Source organism: Ananas comosus, linkage group 24, assembly GCF_001540865.1.
Source record: "Ananas comosus cultivar F153 linkage group 24, ASM154086v1, whole genome shotgun sequence".
Taxonomy (NCBI): domain Eukaryota; kingdom Viridiplantae; phylum Streptophyta; class Magnoliopsida; order Poales; family Bromeliaceae; genus Ananas; species Ananas comosus.
Window position 1 is genome coordinate 1,346,010 of NC_033644.1, and position 23,817 is coordinate 1,369,826.

Consider the following 23,817-nt stretch of genomic DNA (forward strand, 5'->3'; position numbering starts at 1 on the left):
AACGACGTCTCGTACAGAGTCTCAATTTGTTGTCGTGTATTAATTTTATCTCTATTTAATAGTTTGTTGGATGTTTTTAAATACTAAATTGAAAAAAAAAATCTTAGAGAAAAATATTATAACTCTTGGATAGAGATAAAAGTGACACGTATCGACAGATTAGAGCTTTTTAACAAAACATCGTTAGAGAGCTTAATAAATGAATGTATGAAGCTTAATTGAATTATGTTTCCTTTTGAATCAACAGCATAACACTCTAAAAACTATACAATAATTCATTTGATTTAAGCTGTTTGATAATTTTCTGGATAGAAAATTTGGATGCATTTATATTATTAAATTTAGTTAAATACAATTCAATTAAAAAGTATCTAAACTTTATAGCAAAAAAGTCATCAAATAACTAAAATTTTAAAAAATTAAGACGTTAGATAATAAAATGAAAAATTTCAAAATTAAGATAAATAAAATAATTAATATATTAAAAATTTAAAAATAAATCATAGTTAAGATAAGATCCAAACATTTTTACCTAAAATAAAAAAAATAATTAATATATTAAAAATCTTGTTGGAAGTTTGAGAACCAAAAATATTGTTTATTTTCATATTATGTTGCGCAAATCATAATGAGTCAATTATAATATATTTTTTACTACAATATCAAAGAACAGAAAAATATATTTTTATTTGTACATTATATTATTCGTACTCCATCTCATGAATTAGCTCCTTTATTTAGTTCCTCAAAAAAGTGTACAAAAAGTTTTACTAAAAAAGTTTCATAAAAATATAATTTTTAGTGGTACCACCGATTTAGCTAAAAAAAAAAAAAAACTAGCTTTCTGAAATATTTTTTAAAATTTTATAAAAAATCGTATATTCATTTTCCTAAAAAAATTCGAAACTAATTTTTCATAAAATTTAATTTCTTAAAAAACTAAACAAGCAAAAAATAAAAAAAATATATATATATATATTTTTCATATTTTTCTAAAGAACCAAACAGCACGGAAAGAAAAAGCTACAGATATTAGGCCATGCGGTGCACGGATGATGTGGTGGACCGGGTGTACCCAAAGGTCCCTTATCCTCCTCCTTCCTCGAAACGCATATTCGCGGAATTAAAAATCGGGGGGCGTTCCTCGGCAACACGAAGCTAATGAAACAGCTCGTCGTCTCCAACCCTCCTCGCTCGATCTCTCCCTCCTCAAATCTCTCTCTCTCTCTCTCTCTCTCTCTCTCTCTCAGCGAGCACGAATTCGGAGGCACATCGGGCGGCGGGGGATCCTGTCGCTCGAGTCCAATCCAAGTAAGTGCGGAGCTCGCTGCGCGATCGTCCCCCTAGGGTTTCGTGATCTTCTGATTCACTTGCTTTTTTTTTTTGTGGTGAAAATTTGATCCTTTAATCGGTCGGAAATGTTTGATCTTGTGTAGTAATTCGGCTAATTTTGGTATTTTTGGTCTCGCTGGATTGAAATTTTACGATTTTGAGCATTTAAGAAAGACGCAATCTAGGGTTTATGAGGAGATCTGCTTGTTTTGTGCTGATTAATGATGTTGATCTTCTTATGATTGGGATCTGCTGTTTAATTGTGTTAGTTATGTTAGCCTTGAGACATATTTGTTCGGAATTAGGGTTCATTGCTATCCCCAAGTGTAAAGGAGTGTTTTGGTGTGAACAATTTTAGGGTTATATTAAGAGTGTAGATATTGGGTTGGAGCCAACTTGATGGATGCTATAAGGCGGAAATTTGGTAATCTGGGCCCTTTATTGAAGGTGATGCTAATGAATTAAAAATGTGAATGTGCCTGTTATTTGGATTTTAATACGATTTGTGACATCAAACTTTTTGTTGCAGAACCACAAATTTATTTAGAATTTAGACTAGGAGGAAGTTGCACTTGATCGAATTGATCTCTTGATATGATTTAACCTCTTAAAGATTAACATGATGAGCATATTTGTGTTCATGGTTCTTGATCTTAAATAAGGTTTTTCGACTTAAATTGTAATGATGGGCATATTTTTATAGAATTTTTACGATGAATTTATGCAGGAATTCTTAGTTTAATTCGAAGACGCAACACACAAGTTGTTATATGTTTTCGCATGACTACATGTTTGAACTTACTATTTGGATATTCAATAGGCTAGCTGATGGACTGATTGGGTAAGGCATCATATTAGCAAAACAATAGTTTGGTATTGGCTTCAGTTCAATTAAGTCAGGGACTTCGGGCCCGTAGAGTGTTAGTTCAATCAATTTGTTGGTTCTGAATCTGTGGACTTTAGTTTGTAGTGTTGGTTTAGTTCGCAAGATTTTTCAAAAACATCCAAAATAAATATAGATAGTTAGAATTATCATATCAAAAGTTACTTACAATATTTTGATATTTTGGTGCTTAATGCTACTTTTACATATCTTACAATCTAACATGTATGTTGCCATATGTCAAAGGGGTCAGGATACCACAAATGAAATAATTTAAATGGTTCATAAGTTGAGCGAATTTGTCCTAGGGCCGTCTTGGCCAACTGGGATGATATTTTGAAGCTGCCCCTTCTTTTCGTGTCTGATCGTGTATCTGGGTGTTGTCTTTGTCTGTATTAATTTTTAGTTGCTACTTTGTAGAGCATTTGTGTTAATACATTTTACGGTGTAACTTGTTCAAATACTGATATTGCTGCTTAATATTAAAAAATAAACAAATATCTCTAACTTATTCGTCGCTTGAGTGTAATAATTTATTGCACATTAAACAGATCATATGGGAGAAATATAAATTCTAAAACTGCAAATAAGGCAAAGGATATTCCTTAAAGATGATAATTATTGCTACATCATGAGATCAAAATGGTTGCCACCTTGTAGTTTATAAACTATGTGCTATAAAGAGTCTAGTCCAGGGCAGTCCTCCTTGCACAGCTATTTCTAATGATACCTGAAGGAATAATTAAGTCTATTTTTACATGCCATCTCTACAACTCACCAGAAGGTTGCCAAGTGATAAAGCAATTCCTTGATTCTCATCGATCTCTAATCAAGCATTCATAATACCTTTGTGCAAACTATCAACTATCTGAACCTCTCCACATTTTCTTTGCTTATCGTAGTTACGTACTTATTTTAATATTTAGTTTATCACGGATTTGAACTGTAATATGGATTATATTTTCATATATTTCAATTATGTTAAATACTAATTTTTATGATGTTGCTACATTGTAGGTAACCTTGAAAGTCTCTTTTCCAGCACATGGCAGGTTCAAATGGTGAGAGAGAAGAAGAATGGATTGAAAATGTAAAATCCAGTGGAGCAGTTCCCTTTTGTGAACCAGAGAATTGCCCAAATGGTTGGTCAACCCCACCTAACAATATATTTTTGGTCAGAGGACCTGATTATCTCTCAAGTAAAGTAAAAATACCAGCTGGGGAATACCTTTTAAAACCCCTAGGGTTTGATTGGATTAAAGGTTCCACGAAAATCATGGAAGTACTAAAAAATCCAAATCACCGCGTGAGAAAAGCCATTGATGAGGAAACTGCAAATGGTCACCAACCTTTCGTATGGGCCTTCAATTTGCAAGTTCCAAGCAAGGATAACTTAAGTGCAATTGCATATTTTGTAACGTCTGAACCTTTAGATAATGGGTCCCTTGTGGATCGGTTTTTGAAAGGTGATGATGCTTTCCGAAACTCGAGGCTTAAATTGATAGCTAACATAGTCAAAGGGCCTTGGTTAGTTAGAGCAGCTGTGGGTGAGCAAGCTATCTGTATCCTGGGGAAAGCAGTTTCCTGCAAATATATTCTTGGGCCAAACTACATTGAGGTTGATGTGGATATTGGATCTTCAATAGTGGCAAATGCTATTGTTCATTTAGCATTTGGGTATGTCACAACCCTAACAGTCGATCTAGCATTTCTTATTGAGAGCCAAGCTGAATCAGAGCTTCCTGAGAGAATTCTTGGAGCAGTTAGGTTTTCAGAACTTAATCCGGCGTCAGCCGGCCTGTATGAAGTACCATCTGAAGAAACTATTGGGAATTTGCAATCCTCACTTTCTACAAGATTATGGAGGTCTTTTGGTCAAGGCTTCTCTAATCTTCTACACCCGAGCAATGAGGATGAGTTGGATTCAAGTTTACGCAATGTCAATGGCAATCTTCATGGAGAAGATGGTGGAGGAAGTATGAATTGGTAAGTGTAGTGATTCCCAAATAGTTTCATCTCTATATTGCATGTTCTGTGGTATTTCAAAATAGAACAGTTGTGTCCAAACTGTCTGGATATTCAGATCAGCCCATCCATTCATATCTAATGTTAGTAACAAAGGAGAAAAGAAAATTAGAGAAATTGAGGAGTAACTTAGTACTATAATTCACTTTACTCTTTTTTATGGAAGAGATTTTTGCAAATATACCCCTCAGTGTACGCGCGTTTACCTGCATAACTCTTTAAAACTAAAAAAATGGACTTAAACACTTACAAATAACCATGTTTGTCTACTATCCCTCTCTCCTAAGTACAGAGTGTGCGGATATTTACTGGACTACAGTTTAACTGGACTAACTTGGTCCCTGCCTAATGCCTTTAAATAACGAAATGAAAAATCAACTATTAGATGCCACAGCTTTTTCTAACATCTAAAGACTGTTGTGAACAAAAATAGGGTTACAATGTTCATTTCATGAGTTTCAATTAAGTCCCAAATGTTTGATGATGGAAAGTTGAGCGGATGTGCTAATATGGCAATATGAGCTACTTTGAGATGTTTAGTTGCAAATTTTAACTTCAGTGGTACGCATACGCAAGTGCATGGTTTATAGGGGTATGTACACAAAATCACTTGTCTAAATTTTACAGCAGCCTGAATCATTTCAGAAGGATGTGTTCTATAAACAATTATAAAACAGTCAAAAGTTTCCTCCAAGATGGAATAATTTTGTTTGAAAATCCTATTCATAAGTATTAACTTGGAAAACTGACCTCTCAAACACACTTCGAGTTATCGCAACCTTATTACAATGGCACTTGATTTCATTCTCCTCTTTAGCGGATCTGCATATCATTCTTTCTATTTGGTGTCAGACCTTGCTGGTAATACCCTGTGATGGGCCAACTTACGATTCAAAATTCTTTGGCATTTTTGACATATTTTGTGAGATACTTTGTTTAAATCTGGGTACCTCTTAATTGTGGATTTGAGACTTTGTCTGAATAGTTTATTAAAATGTTGATTCGTTTTTGCAGACTCTTCTGCAGATACTCAGCTTCTCTGTTTGTGGTTTCCTGAGAAACAGGGAGATACAGAATCACTGAAATACCACACTTTTTCAGGCAAGGGAAACCGAATACAGATTTACGGGGTTGATTTGCAAACCTGTTAATTATTTGTTCATTTTTCTTAAGATTAGGAGGCTTTGATGGGAACTGTGTTCCTTGTGAGCGCATTGCTTCCTATTTGTGCATCATGTTATTCACGATTAACGGTTCTACTATATACATAGAATGGTCAGATGTACATGTGCGAGTGTTTGTCGTGTCGTTTGTGTTTCTTTTAATTATGCAGAACACATTGCGCGAGGTAGTGGTGGACGAAATATTTCGTATGCGGAGTAAAAGTAGCAGCTAACCATGCGAGGACAGTTACAGGTTCGACTCGACCCCCGTCTCCTGAGAGCAGTTACTTGATGTAAAAATGCTGAAGGTTATTGGTGTCTGCAGATACTCCCTTCTTCGATCGAACTTCGATCGAAATTGTAACAATAGAAGATGCAAGTAATGCAGACTTGAATGAGACTCGCGTAGTTCGGTAATGCTCCTTGTGCAGTACCTCCTTTTAAGTTTCATGCTCGACGAATCTGAAAGCGTTTTAGTGCTCCATCCTCTTTTGAGTCTCCGATCTCGAAGAAATGGCGCCAGGATCCTGTGGTTTTGAAAGCATCCTTTGGCCCTATGATGCTTCCTCAGAGTAAGCTTCTATCATAAGGGTTTGTTTGGTTCATCCATTTTGGATATGGAATGGGAATCGGTTTGATCAAATCCGGTTAATTTTGTTTGGTTCGCATGAATCCGTTTGGAATTCCTATTCCGGACTGGAATGGGAATGACCCATTAGCCTTCAACTTGATTCCGGTCTTCTAGCTTGGATTGAGATTTCATTTCGGAAGCCCACTAAGTTCTCGAAGCCTATATGACCATCTCACCCTCCTTCTCTTCAGTCTTCACCCCTTTCTCATAAAAAAAAAAAAAAAAAAAAAATCTATCCTCTCTCAAAATCCTATCCCTAACCCACGTCAATAAAAGTTTTTAAAAATAAATTTGATATTTTTTTTAGAAAACTTATTAGAGAATAGTATTATATTTTTCATAAATTTTAAATAATATAAATTTATATTTGAGAGTAAAATTAGTATTATAGTATCCTATATATTTTTTAGTTTATACGAACCAAACAATGAAATGTGAATAACTCATTTCAATTTCCAATCCATAAATAAACCAAACGTCTTGGGGGAGTGGGCTATTTCAATTACCATTTCAATTCATTCCCATTTCATTATTCATTCTAATTCCACCCTTGAACCAAACAAGCCCTAATTGTAATCCAGTAGGTCTAGGATTTTAAGATGTTTTTTTTTTTTTTTTCTTTTGGATTTTATGGACTTTTTTCTAAAAGGGATAATTGTTTATGTACCCCTCGTACGTTTGAAAATATCCGATTTATCTTTTTTTTTTCTTTCTAAAATACCTCTCATATGTTTCACTGTTATTGCAAAATACCTCCGCAGTTATCTTCTGTTAAGTTAAACGTGAGTTAAATGTCTACCATAGTTAAAAAAAATTAAAATACCAATTTTGCTCTTAACTTAAAAGAAAATAAGAAATGTTGGTGACAGTAGAGAGGTATATTTGAAAAAATCAAAAGTCAAAATACTTTTTGTGCCCCCTAACTTTAAGAATAAATAAGAAAGTTGGTAATGATGGAAAGTTATATTTGAAAGGATAAAATAGTAATTTTACAGAGATAACAGAGTTAATTAACAGATTTTAACTCTAAAGGTATATTAGAAATAAGTTAGAACGTAAAAAGGATATTTTCAATATTAACCTTCTAAGAAAGATAAATTGAAAAGTCGAAAATTTTTTAAAAGTATATAAGCAATTGTCTCTTTCTGAAATGTAATTTTTTAGATTTTATGAACTTTTAATAGACCCTACTAACCGGTTCTCCTCACTCCTACTCCCTTCGAGCTAAAAAGAATAAAATTTAAAATATGAATCGGTTCCAAACCCTCTTTTGTGAACTTCTTTTTTGTTTTTTTTTTTTGGGTCAATTAATACCTTCTTTCGAGTACGGAGATGGAACCCCGTACTCGCAGGGGCTCCCCGATTCAAACCAAACTAATCAGAACCGTCCATTTCCGCCATCACCATCCATCGTAACATCGACACGTTCCCACGCTTCAAGAACGGAGCCCCCCTCTCTCTTTTCCCGCCCGGGAAGAGAAGAAGAAGAGAGAGAAAGCTCGAGAGCAGCGACAATGGTGTCGTCTTCTTCCTCGGACCCGACCTCGTGGTGGTGGATCCTCGACTTCGTCCTCCACCAACCCTCCGTCCCCGACGCCGTCGCCAACGCCCTCCTCCTCACCATCCCCCTCCCCGAACCCCTCCCCGCCTCCTCCGTCCCCCCCCGCATCCAACGCCAACTCCTCCTCCGCCGCCTCTCCTCCTCTCTCCCCCTCTCCTTCACCACCCTCCGCTCCCTCGACCTCCTCCACTCCCTCTTCCCCTCCCCCTCCCTCGCCGCCGCCTACGCCGCCGTCGCCGTCCACATCGCCGCCGCCGCCGCCGCCGCCGACTTCGCCGGCACCGTCGCCGACCTCTTTGGCGCCCGCGTCGCCGCCCTCGAGCGCTGCCCCGCCGCCGCGGGGCTCCTCTCCGACCGCCTCAGGGCCGCGGGGAAGGAGATGGCCGCGGCCGTCGCGGATCCCGAGCTCCGCGCGCGGATCATGGAGCGGAGGGACGAGATCCGCGAGCAGGCGTTGGAGGCGATTAGGGTTTTGGTCGCGGAGCAGCGGGAGGCGATGGGCCCCCCGTTCCTCGAGGTCGCGGCGCAAGTCGTTATGGGAGAGAACAGGGCCCTAATGCGAGAGACATCGCCGTTGCGCAATAGAATCGGTGAGAGCTCTGTAGCATTGTTGTAATTTGCGAGCAAAATTTGTTTTCATAAATATGTGAGTTGAATAATACAATGGCGCTTCTAAAATCTAAATCGAGGATTAGTTCCTAAGCTTGTTGAATTTTTCTATCTTATGCTAAATTTTACAATGTAAACCCTAGATTCGTTTAGTCCCTGAGGTTTTGATGCATCTTCTTCGAAATGATTGAAATAAGTTGCAATTTCAGGAGCTATTCATTCGTTCCATTTGTATTCTTTTGAAGCTTTGAGATACTTAGCCCTTTCTTTTATTATAGTGTCAAATTTAGCACGCAAAGAGTATTACTTTTGAGTTCTAGTATCAGAATTTTGTGCCGACTAGAGGCGTCTTTGAGATATCTTTATGAGTTTAATGTGAGCTTGTAACTTTCGCCATGGATTTAGCAAACGAGAGCAGGGAAATTAAGTTCGACTCCACACTGACACCGGAGGTAGATAAGGTCACGAATGCGTTGAAATCAAGTTGTGCGGATCTCCAGAAGGTGGTGGAGGATCCTCTTCCTGATGCGGTAGTGGCTGCAGACGAAGTACTAAATAGAAGATCAGGAGAAATGGAAAATATAGAAGGGGACGGAGTAACTAATAGACTTGTAGGGGAGAGTTCAATTCCTACTGTTGGAAAGAGTGTTGAAACTAGTCACAGTGAGGATTCTGTTGCTTCTGAAGAAGTTGCTTCAGCTTTGATGGGTTTAAAGCAGGGTGAAGATAGGAGAAATGCGGATGGCATAGTGCATGATGCGGGAAAAGGCGTGGAAGATCCTCGTTCGGAGGGTCCTAGTACTCATACAAATGTCGCAGCGCGCCCTAGTCTTATGGCTTGGAATCCGACTGCTCGTACTTATGAGGTGACCGCTGTAATCTACGATAATTGTTCTCCATGCTTGAAACTAATATAATCAGACATTTTTACCTACCTACACCGGCAAAATCATCTACTACATATTTACCCTTGTAAAAATCTGAACTTCTATATATGCCATTCAAAAACCTAATCGAGTAATTTCGTGAAAAAAAAAAAACTTTTTTTGGGAAGTTTATTCTAATGCTAATCCAACATTTCCGATGCGAATGGGATGACTTAATCCCCAAATTGTTTAGGTAAGCAAACTTTTCCAAGAAACTTCACTTTCGAGGAGAGTATATCAAATTCAGATTTCACCAGGGTATATATGTAAATAGATGATTTTGCAGGGTCATATATGTAAAAGCTCCACACGAACAGCTCATTTAACATTTAAGACTATATATCTAGAGTGCAATTTTTTTTATGCATTACTAAATTTATTGAAGTTAATAAACTTATGATGTAAATTATTTCAAACTTCTTAGTTTATGAGCATAACTATATCCTGTTTCCTAAGCTTATTTTAGTNTGTATTAACTTGATCTCTGTTTATATAAAGAGGTCTTTTGTAATTTATCAAATCAGAAAGAAATATATTTTCTTCTCCAATTATTCTTTGTTTCAACAACAACTATTTATAATATTTTTAAGTTTATTTCCTAAATATTACCTATTCATTTTTTCCCTCTGTTCTTTTTGTTTGCATCCTTGGTTTGTGTATAGTGGAATGACTCTATTGATTCTCTATCGGAGAAGTCGCTATCACCATCAAATAAGCCTCACTTATCGACCCCAAAGAGCAGGATGGTTTCTCCTCTGAAGTTAGTAGAGAGCAAAAAGGTTTCTAAGCGAAGAAAATTTAAGAGATGGAGCTTGTTGGAAGAAGAAACATTAAGAAAAGCTGTGCAAGAGTATGGACATTTTGCCTTTCGTTCAATATTGTATTGGAAATCAGGAAACTTAGTACTTGAGTTTTTATCTTTGTTGGTTACAATTTTCAAATAAATTGAGATAACAATATTTCTAGTAAATGATACTCTTTTTTCTTTCCTTAATGATGCGAGTTCTTATTTGAGTTGTCTTACCTGTTTTCACGTGAAGGCATGGCAAAGGTAGTTGGAAGGCTATTCTAAACAGCTATGCCGATATTTTTGAAGAGAGAACGGAGGTATGAATATGGTGGTTTTGGTCGTGTTCTCCCTTCTCTTTTTTTCTCAATGAACACTGTAGAATGATAGTATGATACTCCAATTTACAGGTTGATTTAAAGGATAAATGGAGAAATATGACCAGACACTAGTTGGCATCTTTGTCGGGCTTTGTTTTGTTCTCTTTGGCACCGTCAGATGAGTTTTGGTAATACAGTACATTCCTGAGGTGCTTCTCTCTTTCGAACTAACCATATAATAGATAGTCCTTAACCATGAACTTGCACTTTTGTCTTGTATATAGTGATGGATTCTGTAAGCTTTCACATCTTTTGTCTAATATATAATTAATGGATTCCGTAAGTTACTGTGAAAGCTTTAATATATATTAGTTAAATGGATTTCTGGTTAAGTGGGAAGTTTTGAGCCTTATGTGATTTACATGAAATTCTGCATGTTGCTGTTCTTCTGGTATTATCATTCAATCTAGATGGTGGTAAGCTTATCATGGATATATGATGTTCTTTGCTATGTAATTTCATGAGAAGGAAAAGTTTTTGAGAAACTATTGTTTGGAAAATAGTGGAAGTGCTTTCTCAGTTGCTGGTATCTCTTTTAGTTATTGAATTAATTTCAGAAAAGTTATTCTTTCTTTCTCTTTTATGCTCATTTTTAGTGAGCATTATCTTTGTGTCTGGCTTGATGGTGTAATTGACTGGATGATCATTTTACAATGTGTTCAATAAACCCAGAAGCATAACAGAGTCCGAAATCTTACGTCTAGTTATTTCACGAAGGGGCTACCGAGGAAATAAGGCCTTCACAAACATTAATTCTTTTACTTGTATCATCTTTAGGTCCCCACCGGATCGACATATTGTTTAGCATAGAAAACGTGGTCCTGATTCAAAATATGCTTGTGAAAATCACTAGTAGATAATGGCGTTGTGTTGTGTCAGAGTGTATTTTGGAAACATTGAATGCTTAAAACAAGTTAGAGCATAGGTATCTACATACTAGATAATAATTTGAGCTTCAACAAGTCTATGGAATATCGCATTTTGCGACTTAAATCATTGGAGTGTGAAACTAAGAAGGTTCCTCTCCTTCATCCTGCTCATCTTCAAGGGGTAAATTAAGAAAAACGCTTCTCTTCTTGTCTTTAAACTTTTCCTTTTCATTCTTTAGTCAATTTATTTGCTATATGTGTTTTATAATGCAGAAGATTCTGTTAATACTTAATATATCTCTTCTTTTTCTTCGCTTCAATCTTTTTGCTAATTTTGCTTAGTGCAAGATCATTAAGAAGTTAAGTTAAATGTGCTATAGAGTTAGTGTATTGGCTTGTACTTGCTAGATGACCTTGATGCATGGATTTGAAGTTACAAGAAAGCTTCCACTGAGACATGTATTTTCCTCTGAAAAATATCCTTTCAAAGGCGCATTTATTTATTTTACTAGTTTGAAAGCAGGAGAACACTATATCACCTCCATGTATTGCTTTCTTAATCTGTCTCTCCTTTTTTGAGTTTTTACTTCAATCTTTTTGCTAATTTTGCTTGGTGTAAGATCGTTTTAGTGTATTGGATTGTACTTGTGAGATGATGATCTTGATGCATTGATCTGAAGTCCCTAGAAAGTCTCCACTGAAAATAATTTGAATGACAGGTTTTTTGTGCTCTGAAAATTTTTCCATTCAATAGACATTTGTTTATTACACTGTTTTGAAAAGCAAATGTTTCGAGATTAAAGACTTTAGGACTAACCAATGACATGCTCATTTCCTACTACTTTTGTCTTATGCAGACTTTGGCCTGTTTGAAAGGCATGCCATATTCTTTTGTTTTTTTGTTATTTTGGGAGGTGGAATATATTGTCCTTTGAACTCATGGCTGCCAGGACTTTTCTAGGAGCTAAACCTAAAGCTTCTAGCTTGTAATTGCAGAAGGAAATTTTTATTGAGCTTGAGTTATTACTAAATAGCTTCTTCCAACATCCAAAATAAACATTTTGGCCCTATTTGGATTTCAGAATAAATTATTTAATGATAATTTATCTATTATATGAATTTTCTTGTGTGGTTGCAAGTTAGGATGTTGATTTTAACTCTTTAAAATGTTTTACCATCTAGTACTTAGTAAAATAGACTGTATTTCACTTATAAGACAGTTATCTTATATTTAGGGTGCATTTGGTTCGACATAATCAAATATTTAAAATTTTTTAATCAGATTACTACTAATGCTGTATTATCACGTTTGGTTTAATGCAGGAATATAATGCTGGATTTGGTTTAATGTAGAAATATAATGCTCGATTACAGTGTATATAATAGAATTATTATGTTTGATTTATTTTATAAAATTCAGTCATGGTGATAATAAAGTGTAATTTATTTCAAAATTACTCTTACCATATTTAGCAAATTTTTTATTGTTGACAAGTAGTTTTTTTTTAACTAAATTTTATTTTAAAATAATTTAAATTTTGAATTTAAATTTTAAATTTAAAATATGAACAAAAATATGAAATTTAATATTTTAATTTAAAATATAAATTTGAAAAAAAGTTTAGGATTTAAAATTTAAAATCTAAATATAAAATTTAGAATTTAAAATATAGATTTAAAAATTAAAAATTAAAAATTAAAAATTGAAATTTAAAAATAGTTAAGATGGAGAAAAGTTAATGATTTGAAAGTTGAAACTGCTGCTTCTAGAGGAAGAAATCGTGACCGAGAGCCCTATTTTTCAACCATTTATTTATAGTGAGACCCATTCAACGTGTAAATTTATAGAATTAAATAAGTTTAGTATAGTAAAAAAAATAAAATTTTTCTAACTTTATTAGTAATTTAATCAAATTTAATAATTTTAATTATTTTTAGAAAATAAAATTATATTAATCAATAGAGTCATTAAATTTGATAAACTTTTTAACTTACCTAAACATAAAAAGTACAACGGATTTTAGTAAGGGGAAAAAAGAAAAGAAAAAAGAAAAACCTATTTCAAACTGGCCTATAGTTTGGGTGGATTATCCATACATATTTTTACCCATATACTAATATGGTTGGGCAATTAGGCCTATTAATTTTATATAATCCTTTATGCAAATAAATTTTTATTTTGAGAGAAAGGTAACACGCAATTTACTTTATTCATTAGGTAAATGAATTTAGTTATACAGAGTGATACACAGCTAAGATCTTAAAAAAGATGAAAGATCAAAAGAAAAAAAAATTAAAAAAAAAATCAGAGTAGAAGCAGAAACAAACGTCAAAACAAAGAGTGTATCTAACGTCGACGTCACCCAGCTCTACAAAAATTGGCCCACTGCTTAACCCGCACTCAATATGATGAGCGGTTAAGATAGTGTTAGTTGGTAGGTTCTAAATAAATGTCAAATAAAAATCTCTAATGAAAAATTACAAACAAAGTTACCATTTTTTATGAGTACATTTCCCAACTTAGGAGTTAGGATTGGTGATACACACGCTTTTTCTCTACATAATATTATCTCTTAATAAGCGTTTTTTTTTTTTTTTCCTCTCTTGTATCGCACTATCATCAATAATGGAGGATTGGCTTTTGCATCTTGTAGCACTAGCCGCTTCCATACTTGTAACCCTCCTTCTCTCCTCGCTCCTGAAACCGTCGAGGCCGCGCAAAACCGCCTCCCTCCCCTTCCCGCCGGGGCCGCGGTCTCTCCCCGTCGTCGGCCCGCTCTTCGCGCTCCTCCGCCGCGGCCGATCGAATTTCGACGTCGACCAGCTCCTCCGCCGCCTCCGCCGCCTGCACAGCCGGCACGGCCCGATCCTCTCCGTCCGCCGTCTGTCCTCCTCCCGCCCGGCCGTCTTCATCGCCGACCGCGTCCTCGCCCACCGCGCCCTCGTCGCGCGCGGCGCGGAGTTCGCCGACCGCCCCCCGGCCTCCGGGTCCAGCGCAGTCCTCTCCAGCAACCAGCGCAGCATCAGCTCCGCCCCCTACGGCCCCCTCTGGCGCGCCCTCCGCCGCAACCTCGCCGCCGAGCTCCTGCACCCCTCGCGCCTCCGCGCCCACTCCCCCGCGCGCCGGTGGGCCCTCGACCTGCTCGTAAGAGATCTCGGAACCGAATCTAGCGGCGGTGCAGCAGCAGCCGTCGTCGTCATGGAGAGCTTCCAGTTCGCCATGTTCTGCCTGCTCGTCCTCATGTGCTTCGGCGAGCGGCTGCCCGACGAGCAGATACGCCGGATCGAGTCCCTGCAGCGGGAGCTCCTCTCCAACTTCATCAGCTTCAGTGTCCTCGCCGTGTATCCTAAAATCACCAGGCTGCTCTTCCGGGGCCGGTGGAAGAAGCTCATGGAAATTCGGCGGAAGCAGGAGGAGACGTTCGTGCCGCTGATCGATGCGCGGAGGAATGATCTGCTGCTGCTGCGGCGGCGGCGGTCGGAGGAGGACGGGTTCGTTTATTCGTACGTCGACTCGCTGGTCGATCTCGAAATTCCGGTGGACGGCGGAAGGAAGCTGACGGACGGCGAGATCGTCAGCCTTTGCTCCGAGTTTCTGAGCGCCGGCACCGACACGACCGCCACCTCGCTGCAGTGGATCATGGCCAACCTCGTAAAGCAGCCCGATGTGCAGACGAAACTGTATGAAGAAATCGAACGTGTGGTCGAGAAGGACGCTGCGGTGCGAGAGGAGGACCTGCAGCGGATGCCGTATCTGAAGGCGGTGGTGCTGGAGGGGCTGCGGCGGCACCCGCCGGGGCACTTTGTGCTGCCGCACGCGGTGACGGAGGAGGCGGAATTCGAGGGGTATCGGATTCCGAAGGGCGCGGCGGTGAATTTCGCGGTGGCGGAGATAGGGTGGGACGGGGCGGTGTGGACGGAGCCGATGGAGTTTCGCCCTGAGAGGTTTCTGGAAGGTGGGGAAGGGGACGGGGTGGACATAACGGGGGGTCGGGAGATCAGGATGATGCCGTTCGGGGCGGGGCGGAGGATTTGCCCCGGGATGGGGCTCGCGCTGCTCCACCTCGAATACTTTGTTGCGAATTTGGTGAAAGAGTTCGAGTGGAAGCCGGCGGCGGAGGGGGAGGAGGTCGACATGACGGAGAAGTTCGAGTTCACCGTGGTTATGAAGACGCCGCTCCGGGTGATAATCTTGCCCAGAAAGAGAACTTGAGCATGCAGAGCAACAAAAAAAGTCCTTCATCAACACACTATAAAATTCAGAATATTATAGTGTGTAAGTATTTTAGTTATAAATGTCTTTTTGTTTTTGCTTTTAGTTTTAGCTATAATTATTGAGGACAGAGCATATCTAGCAATTATTGCAGCAGTAATTAGAAATAAGATTTAGCTTATGTTGTTGTATTCATATGAGGTTGCTTGATGTTTTGAATAAGAGATTCTGTTCTATGAGATTGATGAATATATTAAACTTTTTTGATGCAAATGATGTGAGTTTGTAAGACTCAAACTATTAAATATCTTAAACATGACTTGTAATTACAACATAATCATGTTTGTATTAAGCCTTAAGAGGTTGTTGTGTACTTGTTCTTGTGTTTGTGTTTCTCATGACACTTGTGTAGTAGTAAAGATTATAACTGTGGTGGTTGCTTATCTTTCTTTTTTGTGCATGTTAAAGCATTTGTGAGATTTTATTTTGTATAGAGCTGTTCGTCTAATCTGTCTCATCTCATACATTAATTAAATAATATAAATTTTGTATGGCTTATACTTTATGGTTATGGTACATTTTGCATCTTTTCTTTTTCTGCTACATAGACTAATTATCTTTCAAAAGAGTGCTGCTATAAATATCCTATAAAGTATCCTACAATACTATTGATGAAATAGCTACATTATTATTATATTTTAAACATTAATTACTAAACCCTAAATATTATTATTAAATCCTAAGCACCATTATTATATCCTATAATCGTAATCCCTCTACATATATATATATATATGCTAACACATCAACAATATATTTTTCACCATTTTTTTTTTCAATTTTTCTTTTTTTTTTTTATTTTGAGGAAACATGGATGTACCCTATTTGTGAGAGCAATACAAAAAACCACAGCCAAGAGTCTGAAGTCAAAATCCAGGAAAACTGAGACTAGGAGCAACATAATAGTAAAGAAAAGAACTAAACAAAAGTAAAAAAGTTTGGAATAGCTAAAGTATTAGACTCCTATTAGCCTCCTACCACAGATAACCAAAACTTCACCCTATTAATGACCCTGTAACCAAAGCTTCACCGTATTGATGACCTTGTTTCCGATCTCTTCACAGCGGATAAGGCGGTCGTTGAAGATTCGCGAGTTTCTCTGCTTCCATAATTCCCAACACGCCGCTGCCAAACAGAGATCAAAGTTTCTCTTTAAAAGCCCCTTTAACGATTGTCTTGCTCGATTCCACCGGGTTGGTAAGCTACTTGGGAGATCAGTCACCAATTTTTGAGTAGTTGGAATATCTTGTAGGAGGTAGTTCCACACCATCGTAGAGTATGTGCTCAAGTTTTTCGTCATTAGCATAGCAAAAAACACAGATTGAGGGGCCTTGCCAACCCCTCGTAGATAAATTGTCGGCTGTCAAGATTTTGTTGCGGCCAGCAAGCCACAAAAAAATTTAACTCTTAAGGGGATTTTTAGTTTCCAGAGAAAAGGGGTATTGCATGCATCAATTCCATCAAAAATTAGGAAGTCATAAGCTTTCCGCACAGAGAACTTTCCATCCGCACTCCAGCGCCAAATAGCCTTGTCGTCGGAATCAGAAAGCGCGGTATTGTGAACCAAAGCATTGAACGGCAGAAGCTCTCCCTGCTGTTGCTCTCCTATACACAGTGTAGGGTGGAAGTCCAGACCGGTATTGTGTGCAAGACGTCGAATCCAATTTTTGATTGATAGGTGCTTGTGAGTCGATAATGCGTACAGATTTGGGAATTTGTGAGTCGATAATCCAATTTTTCAATTTTTCTGAGAAAATAGTTCTAGGTGTTGGATCGATCAAACCGGTAGTTGAACTGGTTTCTGAATTAACCCGATCCAACCGACTATTAGAGAGCGAGAGATCATAAGTGCGAGAAAGGATTCGAATCTCGCATCTAGCAAATTTGTGCAGATGCTAAAGTGTATTGTTGGATTGGCCCAAGTCAATAAAGACTGTCGGCTTTAAATGAATTGATTGTATCTTCCTAACACTCGAATTTTTGAAATTAATGATTAGCGCCAATAATCTGACATAAAGCTTGGATGTACTGTTTGGAAAGTCCAAAGAGCAAGCTTAGATTTAATTCACCTAGTGGGACTTGATTATCATGTTCTGTGGTTGGATTTAAGTCAAATCAATTAAGTTAATTGGATCAGATCAGATATAATTTAGTTCCAATTGATCCGATTCAGTCGTATTGAGCTCAAGGCAAAATTGCATTAAATATCTTCCCCATCCATGTCGATATATTCTCCAAACTGAATTTGCGCTCCATTTAAATTAAAATTTTTAAATTTTCATCGTTCGAATTTTCAAGCTTCATCCCATTCGATCCCAATATCGTATTCAAAATTCAAACTAAATTTTGAATTTTGAAACTTTGAAGCCTCAACTAATTAACTCCCAACACGGAAGAGCTATTCTACCTATGTAGTAGAGACGTTCAAGGTGTGAGGCTTGTGGAGATCTTAGGATGCAAATTGGGCTCACTCCCGATTCGTTACCTCGGACTTCCTCTTACGAATAGTCGACTACGAAAGGAGGATTGATGGCACGTTATGAGTAAAATTGAAAGAACCAATTGAAGGATAGCAAGCTAAACTCTTTTGTCGAGGAGGCAGGCTGGTCCTCATAAATTCAGTCCTTTTGAAACTGCTGCTATATTTCTTCTCTATTTTTAAAGCGTCTAAATGGGTCATACGACGTGTAGAAACCCTCCGGAGGGCTTTTTTTTTTTGGGAAAGGAGGGAATAATGTCACTGGTGTTAGAAAAAATATCGCACAGAAATCTGATTGTAATTAAAATCTAACTAGTTTTAAGATGAAAATAAATAAATCAACTTACAGATAATTGCAAATATCCAAATAATAATTTGAACTTATCCGGAAGCGTGTGAGGCACTGTCCTAAAATGTATTTCCGTTCTTACGTGCAGGATTAACCGGGAACAACACCCTAAGGTACGACCGGAATTCTTCCTCCTGTGAGCACGATCGTGAAAGAGGTTGACGGAGACTCTTTCAACACCCAGAGACAAAGGAATCAAGAAAATAAAAAATTAATGAAAGAACTTTAAAAAAAAAAAAAAAAACTCTCTTTTCCACTTGTTGTTTTTCACCACTGTTCATATTACCCTATAGACAGTAGACCAAACATATATACACAGAGGGGAATGGGAAAAGTTAACACCAACGTTAACTTTTCTTTAATTAGCCCCTTTAAGTGGAATAAAGAAGGAATAAATTAAAATTAAATTCATCCAATTAATTAACATAATAAAAGACAATTAATGAGAATAAAATAATTATTAAATTAAATAATATTTAGAGATTTTGGATTTTACTCTAATGACTGGGAGCCAGTTGTCTAGGGTGGCAATCCAGCTCGCTGTTCGCAGGCCAGCTCGTATTTCGCTCGAAATGAGCTCGAGATCGAATCGATCGTTTAGTAAACGAGCCGAACACGAGCTGAATTTTTCAGCTCGTTTAATAATGAGCCGAACACGAGCTAGGGTCAGCTCGCTCGTGTTCGGCTCGATAACAGCTCGAATACATATATTTTATATTATATAATTTATTTAATTTATATTTTATATATAAATAAATAATTATATATAATATATTTTTATTATTTAATTTTTAGCAAAATAAAAATATAAATACAAGCTTAATTATAAAAAGACTCATTTATATGTAGAGTTTAAACTATTAGATCAAAGTCTAATAGATAAGATTTTATAAATTTATTTTTATTATATTTAATTTAATTTATTTTAATTTATTGTTCGTTGGCCAGCTCATGAGCCAGCTTTGTTTTGGCTCGTTAATAAACGAGCCGAACAACGAGCTAAATTTTCGGCTCGATACTTTTATCAAGCCAGCTCGTATTCAGCTCGTTTAATAAACGAGCCGAACACGAGCCGACCCCAGCTCGCGTGTCGGCTTCCGTTTACACCCCTACCATTGTCTGGTGAATTGGAATTAAGACTGTGTGTAAGACTAGAAAGGAAAGAGGATTAGGGATTAAGGACCTAGAGAATATGAATATAGCTCTAGTGGTGAAATGATGGTGGAGGTTGCTTTCTAATAGGACGCACCAATGGGGCCCCCTTATTCCGGGCCTTTATTACTTCCGAAGGAGACCGCTTAGAAAAGGTACTTCTTTCAAACCGCACTCACAGTGGTGGCAAAGCATTTTAGGGACTAGAGATTTATTAAAGTGCGGAGTCACCTACTTGGTCGGAGACGGACAAAGTGCAAGCTTTTGGCTGCACATCTGGTGCAGTCAGTTCCCCTCTAATATCCCAATATTTCTATATTTTTAGTAAAGCGCATGCCAATACCTACAGGATGGAGATTGTTTCCGGAGCAAATGGCTAAAGGTAGCGAAAAATTCTGTCTAGTTTTGCTCCAAGATCGCAAGAAGATCGAGATCTGATTTTGAATCTAAAAGACAAACTCTCCGACATATCGCTAACATAGAGAGGGGATAAAGTCAGATAGAGATGGTCAGATGAGTTTTTGGTTAAAGCACTGTATAATCTTTTGCAAGATAGTGGAGTCTAAGACAAGCATTTCGTCCGGTTATATGGTTGGAGAGAAATAGTAAAACTTTTGAGAAAAAGAAGTTCAACATGAGACAATTACTAACCGATATTCATTCGCTTCGATACCTTTGGGACTCGCACTGCACTTTGTAGGTTCGGATGTCTCACTCTGTAACCTAATTCATCGTATAAATGAATGAAGTAGTAGAATGTAACTTTTTTCTAAAAAAAATAATGATATTTAAGTTTAATAATTAATGTTTAGAATATAATAATGATACTGCCATGTCATCAACAGTATTGTAGGGTATTTTTTAGAGTATGTAGCCGCTTTCTTTTGAAAGATAACTAGTTTACATGGCAAGAAAAGAAAAGTAAAATAATTATGGTGACCCTGAAATTATTATTATTTTTTATGAGTGATAGGTAGCACGCTATCCGTTTCGTTTATTTCATTTAGAAATAAACTAAACTTAGCTGGAAATATGAATCAACTAGTATTCGAATTTGGATTTCGGATACTAACCACCAAGCTCTTTGCCACTTGCTCAAGGGACAGTCGGTCTCCTAAATTATAGGAATATAAAAAATTATTTTATATTTGATTAAAGTATGAGATGAAATAAGTAATAGAGTATGGTGAACCCTTCTTGTAGTTGAGATCAAACTTATTCTAATAAAAAAAAAGTATAGTTGGGCCCAAATCAGACTGAAATTTCAGAGGAGGTGAACAGCTCTATACAAAATAAAATCTTACAAATACCATAACATACAAAAAAAAAAAGAGAAGAAAGATAAGCAACCTGCCCAATTATAATCTTTTATACTACACAAGTGTCATAGGAAACACAAACACAAGAACAAGTACACAACAACATATCAAGGCTTAAAACAAACATGATTATAAGGTAATCACAAGCCATGTTTAAGATACATATTCACATCATTTACATCAAAAAAAGTTCTATATATTTACCAGAATCTCACGGAAGAGATTTATTCTCTTATTCAAAACATCAAACAACCTCACATTGATGCAACAACAGAAGCTAAATCTTATTTCAAATTACTGCTGCAATAATTGTCAGATGCTCTGTCCTCAATAACTATAGCTAAAATTAAAAGCAAAAACGAAAAGACATTTATAACTAAAATACTTACATACTATATTCTGATTTTGATACTGTCTTGACGAAGGACTTTTTTTTTATTTTTTATTTTGTTGTTCTGCTCAAGTTCTCTTTCTGGGCAAGATTCTCGCCCGGAGCGGCGTCTTCATGACCACGGTGAACTCGAGCTTCTCCGTCATGTCGACCTCCTCCCCCTCCGCCGCCGGCTTCCACTCGAACTCTTTCACCAAATTCGCAACAAAGTATTCGAGGTGGAGCAGCGCGAGCCCCATCCCGGGGCAAATCCTCCGACCCGCCCCGAACGGCATCATCCTGATCTCCCGACCCCCCGTTATGTCCACCCCCTCCCCCTCCCCGCCTTCCAGAAACCTTTCCGGCCGAAACTCCATCGGCTCTTGCCACACCGCCCCGTCCCACCCTATCTCCGCCACCGTGAAATTCACCGCCGCACCCTTCGGAATCCGATACCCCTCGAATTCCGCCTCCTCCGTCACCGCGTGCGGCAGCACAAAGTGCCCCGGCGGGTGCCGCCGCAGCCCCTCCAGCACCACCGCCTTCAGATACGGCATCCGCTGCAGGTCCTCCTCTCGCACCGCAGCGTCCTTCTCGACCACACGTTCGATTTCTTCGTACAGTTTCGTCTGAATGTCCGGCTGCTTTACGAGGTTGGCCATGATCCACTGCAGCGAGGTGGCGGTCGTGTCGGTGCCGGCGCTCAGAAACTCGGAGCAAAGGCTGACGATCTCGCCGTCCGTCAGCTTCCTTCCGCCGTCCACCGGAATTTCGAGATCGACCAGCGAGTCGACGTACGAATAAACGAACCCGTCCTCCTCCGACCGCCGCCGCCGCTGCAGCAGCAGATTATTCCTCCGCGCATCGATCAGCGGCACGAACGTCTCCTCCTGCTTCCGCCGAATTTCCATGAGCTTCTTCCACCGGCCCCGGAAGAGCAGCCTGGTGATCTTCGGATACAAGGCGAGGACGCTGAAGCTGACGAAGTTGGAGAGGAGGTCCCGCTGCAGGGACTCGATCCGGCGTATCTGCTCGTCGGGCAGCCGCTCGCCGAAGCACATGAGGACGAGCAGGCAGAACATGGCGAACTGGAAGCTCTCCATGACGACGACGGCTGCTGCTGCGCCGTCGCTAGATTTGGTTCCGAGATCTCTTACGAGCAGGTCGAGGGCCCACCGGCGCGCGGGGGAGTGGGCGCGGAGGCGCGAGGGGTGCAGGAGCTCGGCGGCGAGGTTGCGGCGGAGGGCGCGCCAGACGGGGCCGTAGGGGGCGGTGTTGATGCTGCGCTGGTTGCTGGAGAGGACTGCGCCGGGGCCGAAGGCCGGGGGGCGGTCGGCGAACTCCGCGCCGCGCGCGACGAGGGCGCGGTGGGCGAGGACGCGGTCGGCGATGAAGACGGCCGGGCGGGAGGAGGACAGCAGCTGGAGGGTGACGATCGGGCCGTGCCGCCTGCACAGGCCGCGGAGGAGCCGCTCGACGTCGAAATTCGACCGGCGGCGGAGGCGGAGGAGCGCGAAGAGCGGGCCGACGACGGGGACAGACCGCGGCCCCGGCGGGAGGGGGAGGGAGGCGGTTTTGCGCGGCCTCGACGGTTTCAGGAGGGAAGAGATGAGGAGGGTTAGAGCTACGGATGTGGCTATTGCTACAAGATAGAAGAGCCAATCCTCCATTACTGATGAGAGTGTGAGATAAGAGAGAGAACGCTTAGCTTTAGTGGGTGAGATAGATAGGCTGGGTAGTTTGCTTCTTTTGCTGGCTATTTCCTTTTCTGTTATGTAATCTGGTTTATTTTGAAAGTAGGAGATAATATTATGGATAGAAATGAGAGTCGGGCTACTATATTTTTATGAGTATTGGCTTTTTTATATTTATAAATTTTCGGTCCTTAGATTTATTTCATTGATCATTTCTACCCGTTAGATCATAGTATTCAACCAACTACTCGCTCAAGGGGGTCTATACTCATAATAGTATGTAGCCCCAGCCTAGAAATGGTAATGGATAAGATGAAGTCCGGATTACGGTATTTTTAAAAACTCATAGGTCCTTCGGGTTGCTCCTGAAAACGTAGCATAATTAAATTAATACTGTGCTGATTGAAAAATTATCCTATAGAGTATTTAGAAGAAAAAAAAAGCTCTAATTTTTAAAGTATAGTTAAACTATACTAAAAAAATAAAATAAAATTATAATTTACTTTTACTAAATTTTTTTTTTTACCATTTTTGGGCTTCCTTACCCCAAAGATGTATTATGTTTTAAATTTAAATGTCAACATAAAATTTTAAATTTTAAAATCAACTTTAATTGAATTTTAAATTTTATAGTTTGAATTTATATTCAAATTTTTAATTTGAATTTTGAATTTTGAATTTTAATATCAAAAATTTAAATTTTAAAATTTCAAATATAAATGTCAATTTTTAAATTTTAAATTTCCTAATTTTACAATTTCAAAATTTCATTTTAGAATATCAAATTTTAAATTTTTATTTTTCAAATATCAAATTTTAAATTTTAATTTTCAAATTTAAAATTTCATTTCAATTTTTTTTAAATTTCAATTTCAAATTTAAAATTACATTTTAAATTTTAATTTACAAAAATTTTAATTTCAAATTTCAAATTTAAATTTTCTAATTTTCTAATTTTAAATTTTTAATTTTTAAATGTCAAATATCAAATTTCAATTTTCAAATTTGAAATTTC

At 38.3% G+C, this 23,817-nt stretch overlaps 4 protein-coding genes across 6 annotated transcripts; 3 read left to right on the forward strand and 1 right to left on the reverse strand.

Annotated features, from left to right (window-relative positions):
• Nucleotides 1,127-5,820, forward strand: LOC109728796 (protein ENHANCED DISEASE RESISTANCE 2). 3 transcript variants are annotated; one of them, XR_002221107.1, is made up of 4 exons: nt 1,128-1,311; nt 3,233-4,201; nt 5,255-5,656; nt 5,729-5,820. XR_002221107.1 is itself a non-coding variant. In XM_020259327.1 (3 exons), coding segments are annotated over exons 2-3 (942 nt in total). In that variant the 5' UTR covers nt 1,127-1,311; nt 3,233-3,260; the 3' UTR covers nt 5,268-5,801. The 3 variants fall into 3 exon arrangements, 2 of the variants coding, with proteins under 2 accessions (XP_020114916.1, XP_020114915.1); XM_020259327.1 differs by having other exon boundaries at nt 1,127-1,311; nt 5,267-5,801; XM_020259326.1 differs by having other exon boundaries at nt 5,255-5,801.
• LOC109728609 (telomeric repeat-binding factor 2-like) lies at nt 7,146-10,682 on the forward strand. The gene is made up of 5 exons (XM_020259064.1): nt 7,146-8,185; nt 8,610-9,070; nt 9,793-9,980; nt 10,171-10,237; nt 10,328-10,682. Exons 1-5 carry the CDS (start codon nt 7,282-7,284, stop codon nt 10,367-10,369), a joined length of 1,662 nt encoding a protein of 553 aa, XP_020114653.1. The 5' UTR covers nt 7,146-7,281; the 3' UTR covers nt 10,370-10,682.
• LOC109728839 (cytochrome P450 89A2-like) lies at nt 13,635-15,400 on the forward strand. The gene has a single exon (XM_020259373.1). It carries the CDS (start codon nt 13,793-13,795, stop codon nt 15,377-15,379), a length of 1,587 nt encoding a protein of 528 aa, XP_020114962.1. The 5' UTR covers nt 13,635-13,792; the 3' UTR covers nt 15,380-15,400.
• Nucleotides 20,846-22,817, reverse strand: LOC109728870 (cytochrome P450 89A2-like). The gene has a single exon (XM_020259407.1). The coding sequence runs from the start codon at nt 22,776-22,778 to the stop codon at nt 21,198-21,200; it is 1,581 nt and encodes a 526-aa protein (XP_020114996.1). The 5' UTR covers nt 22,779-22,817; the 3' UTR covers nt 20,846-21,197.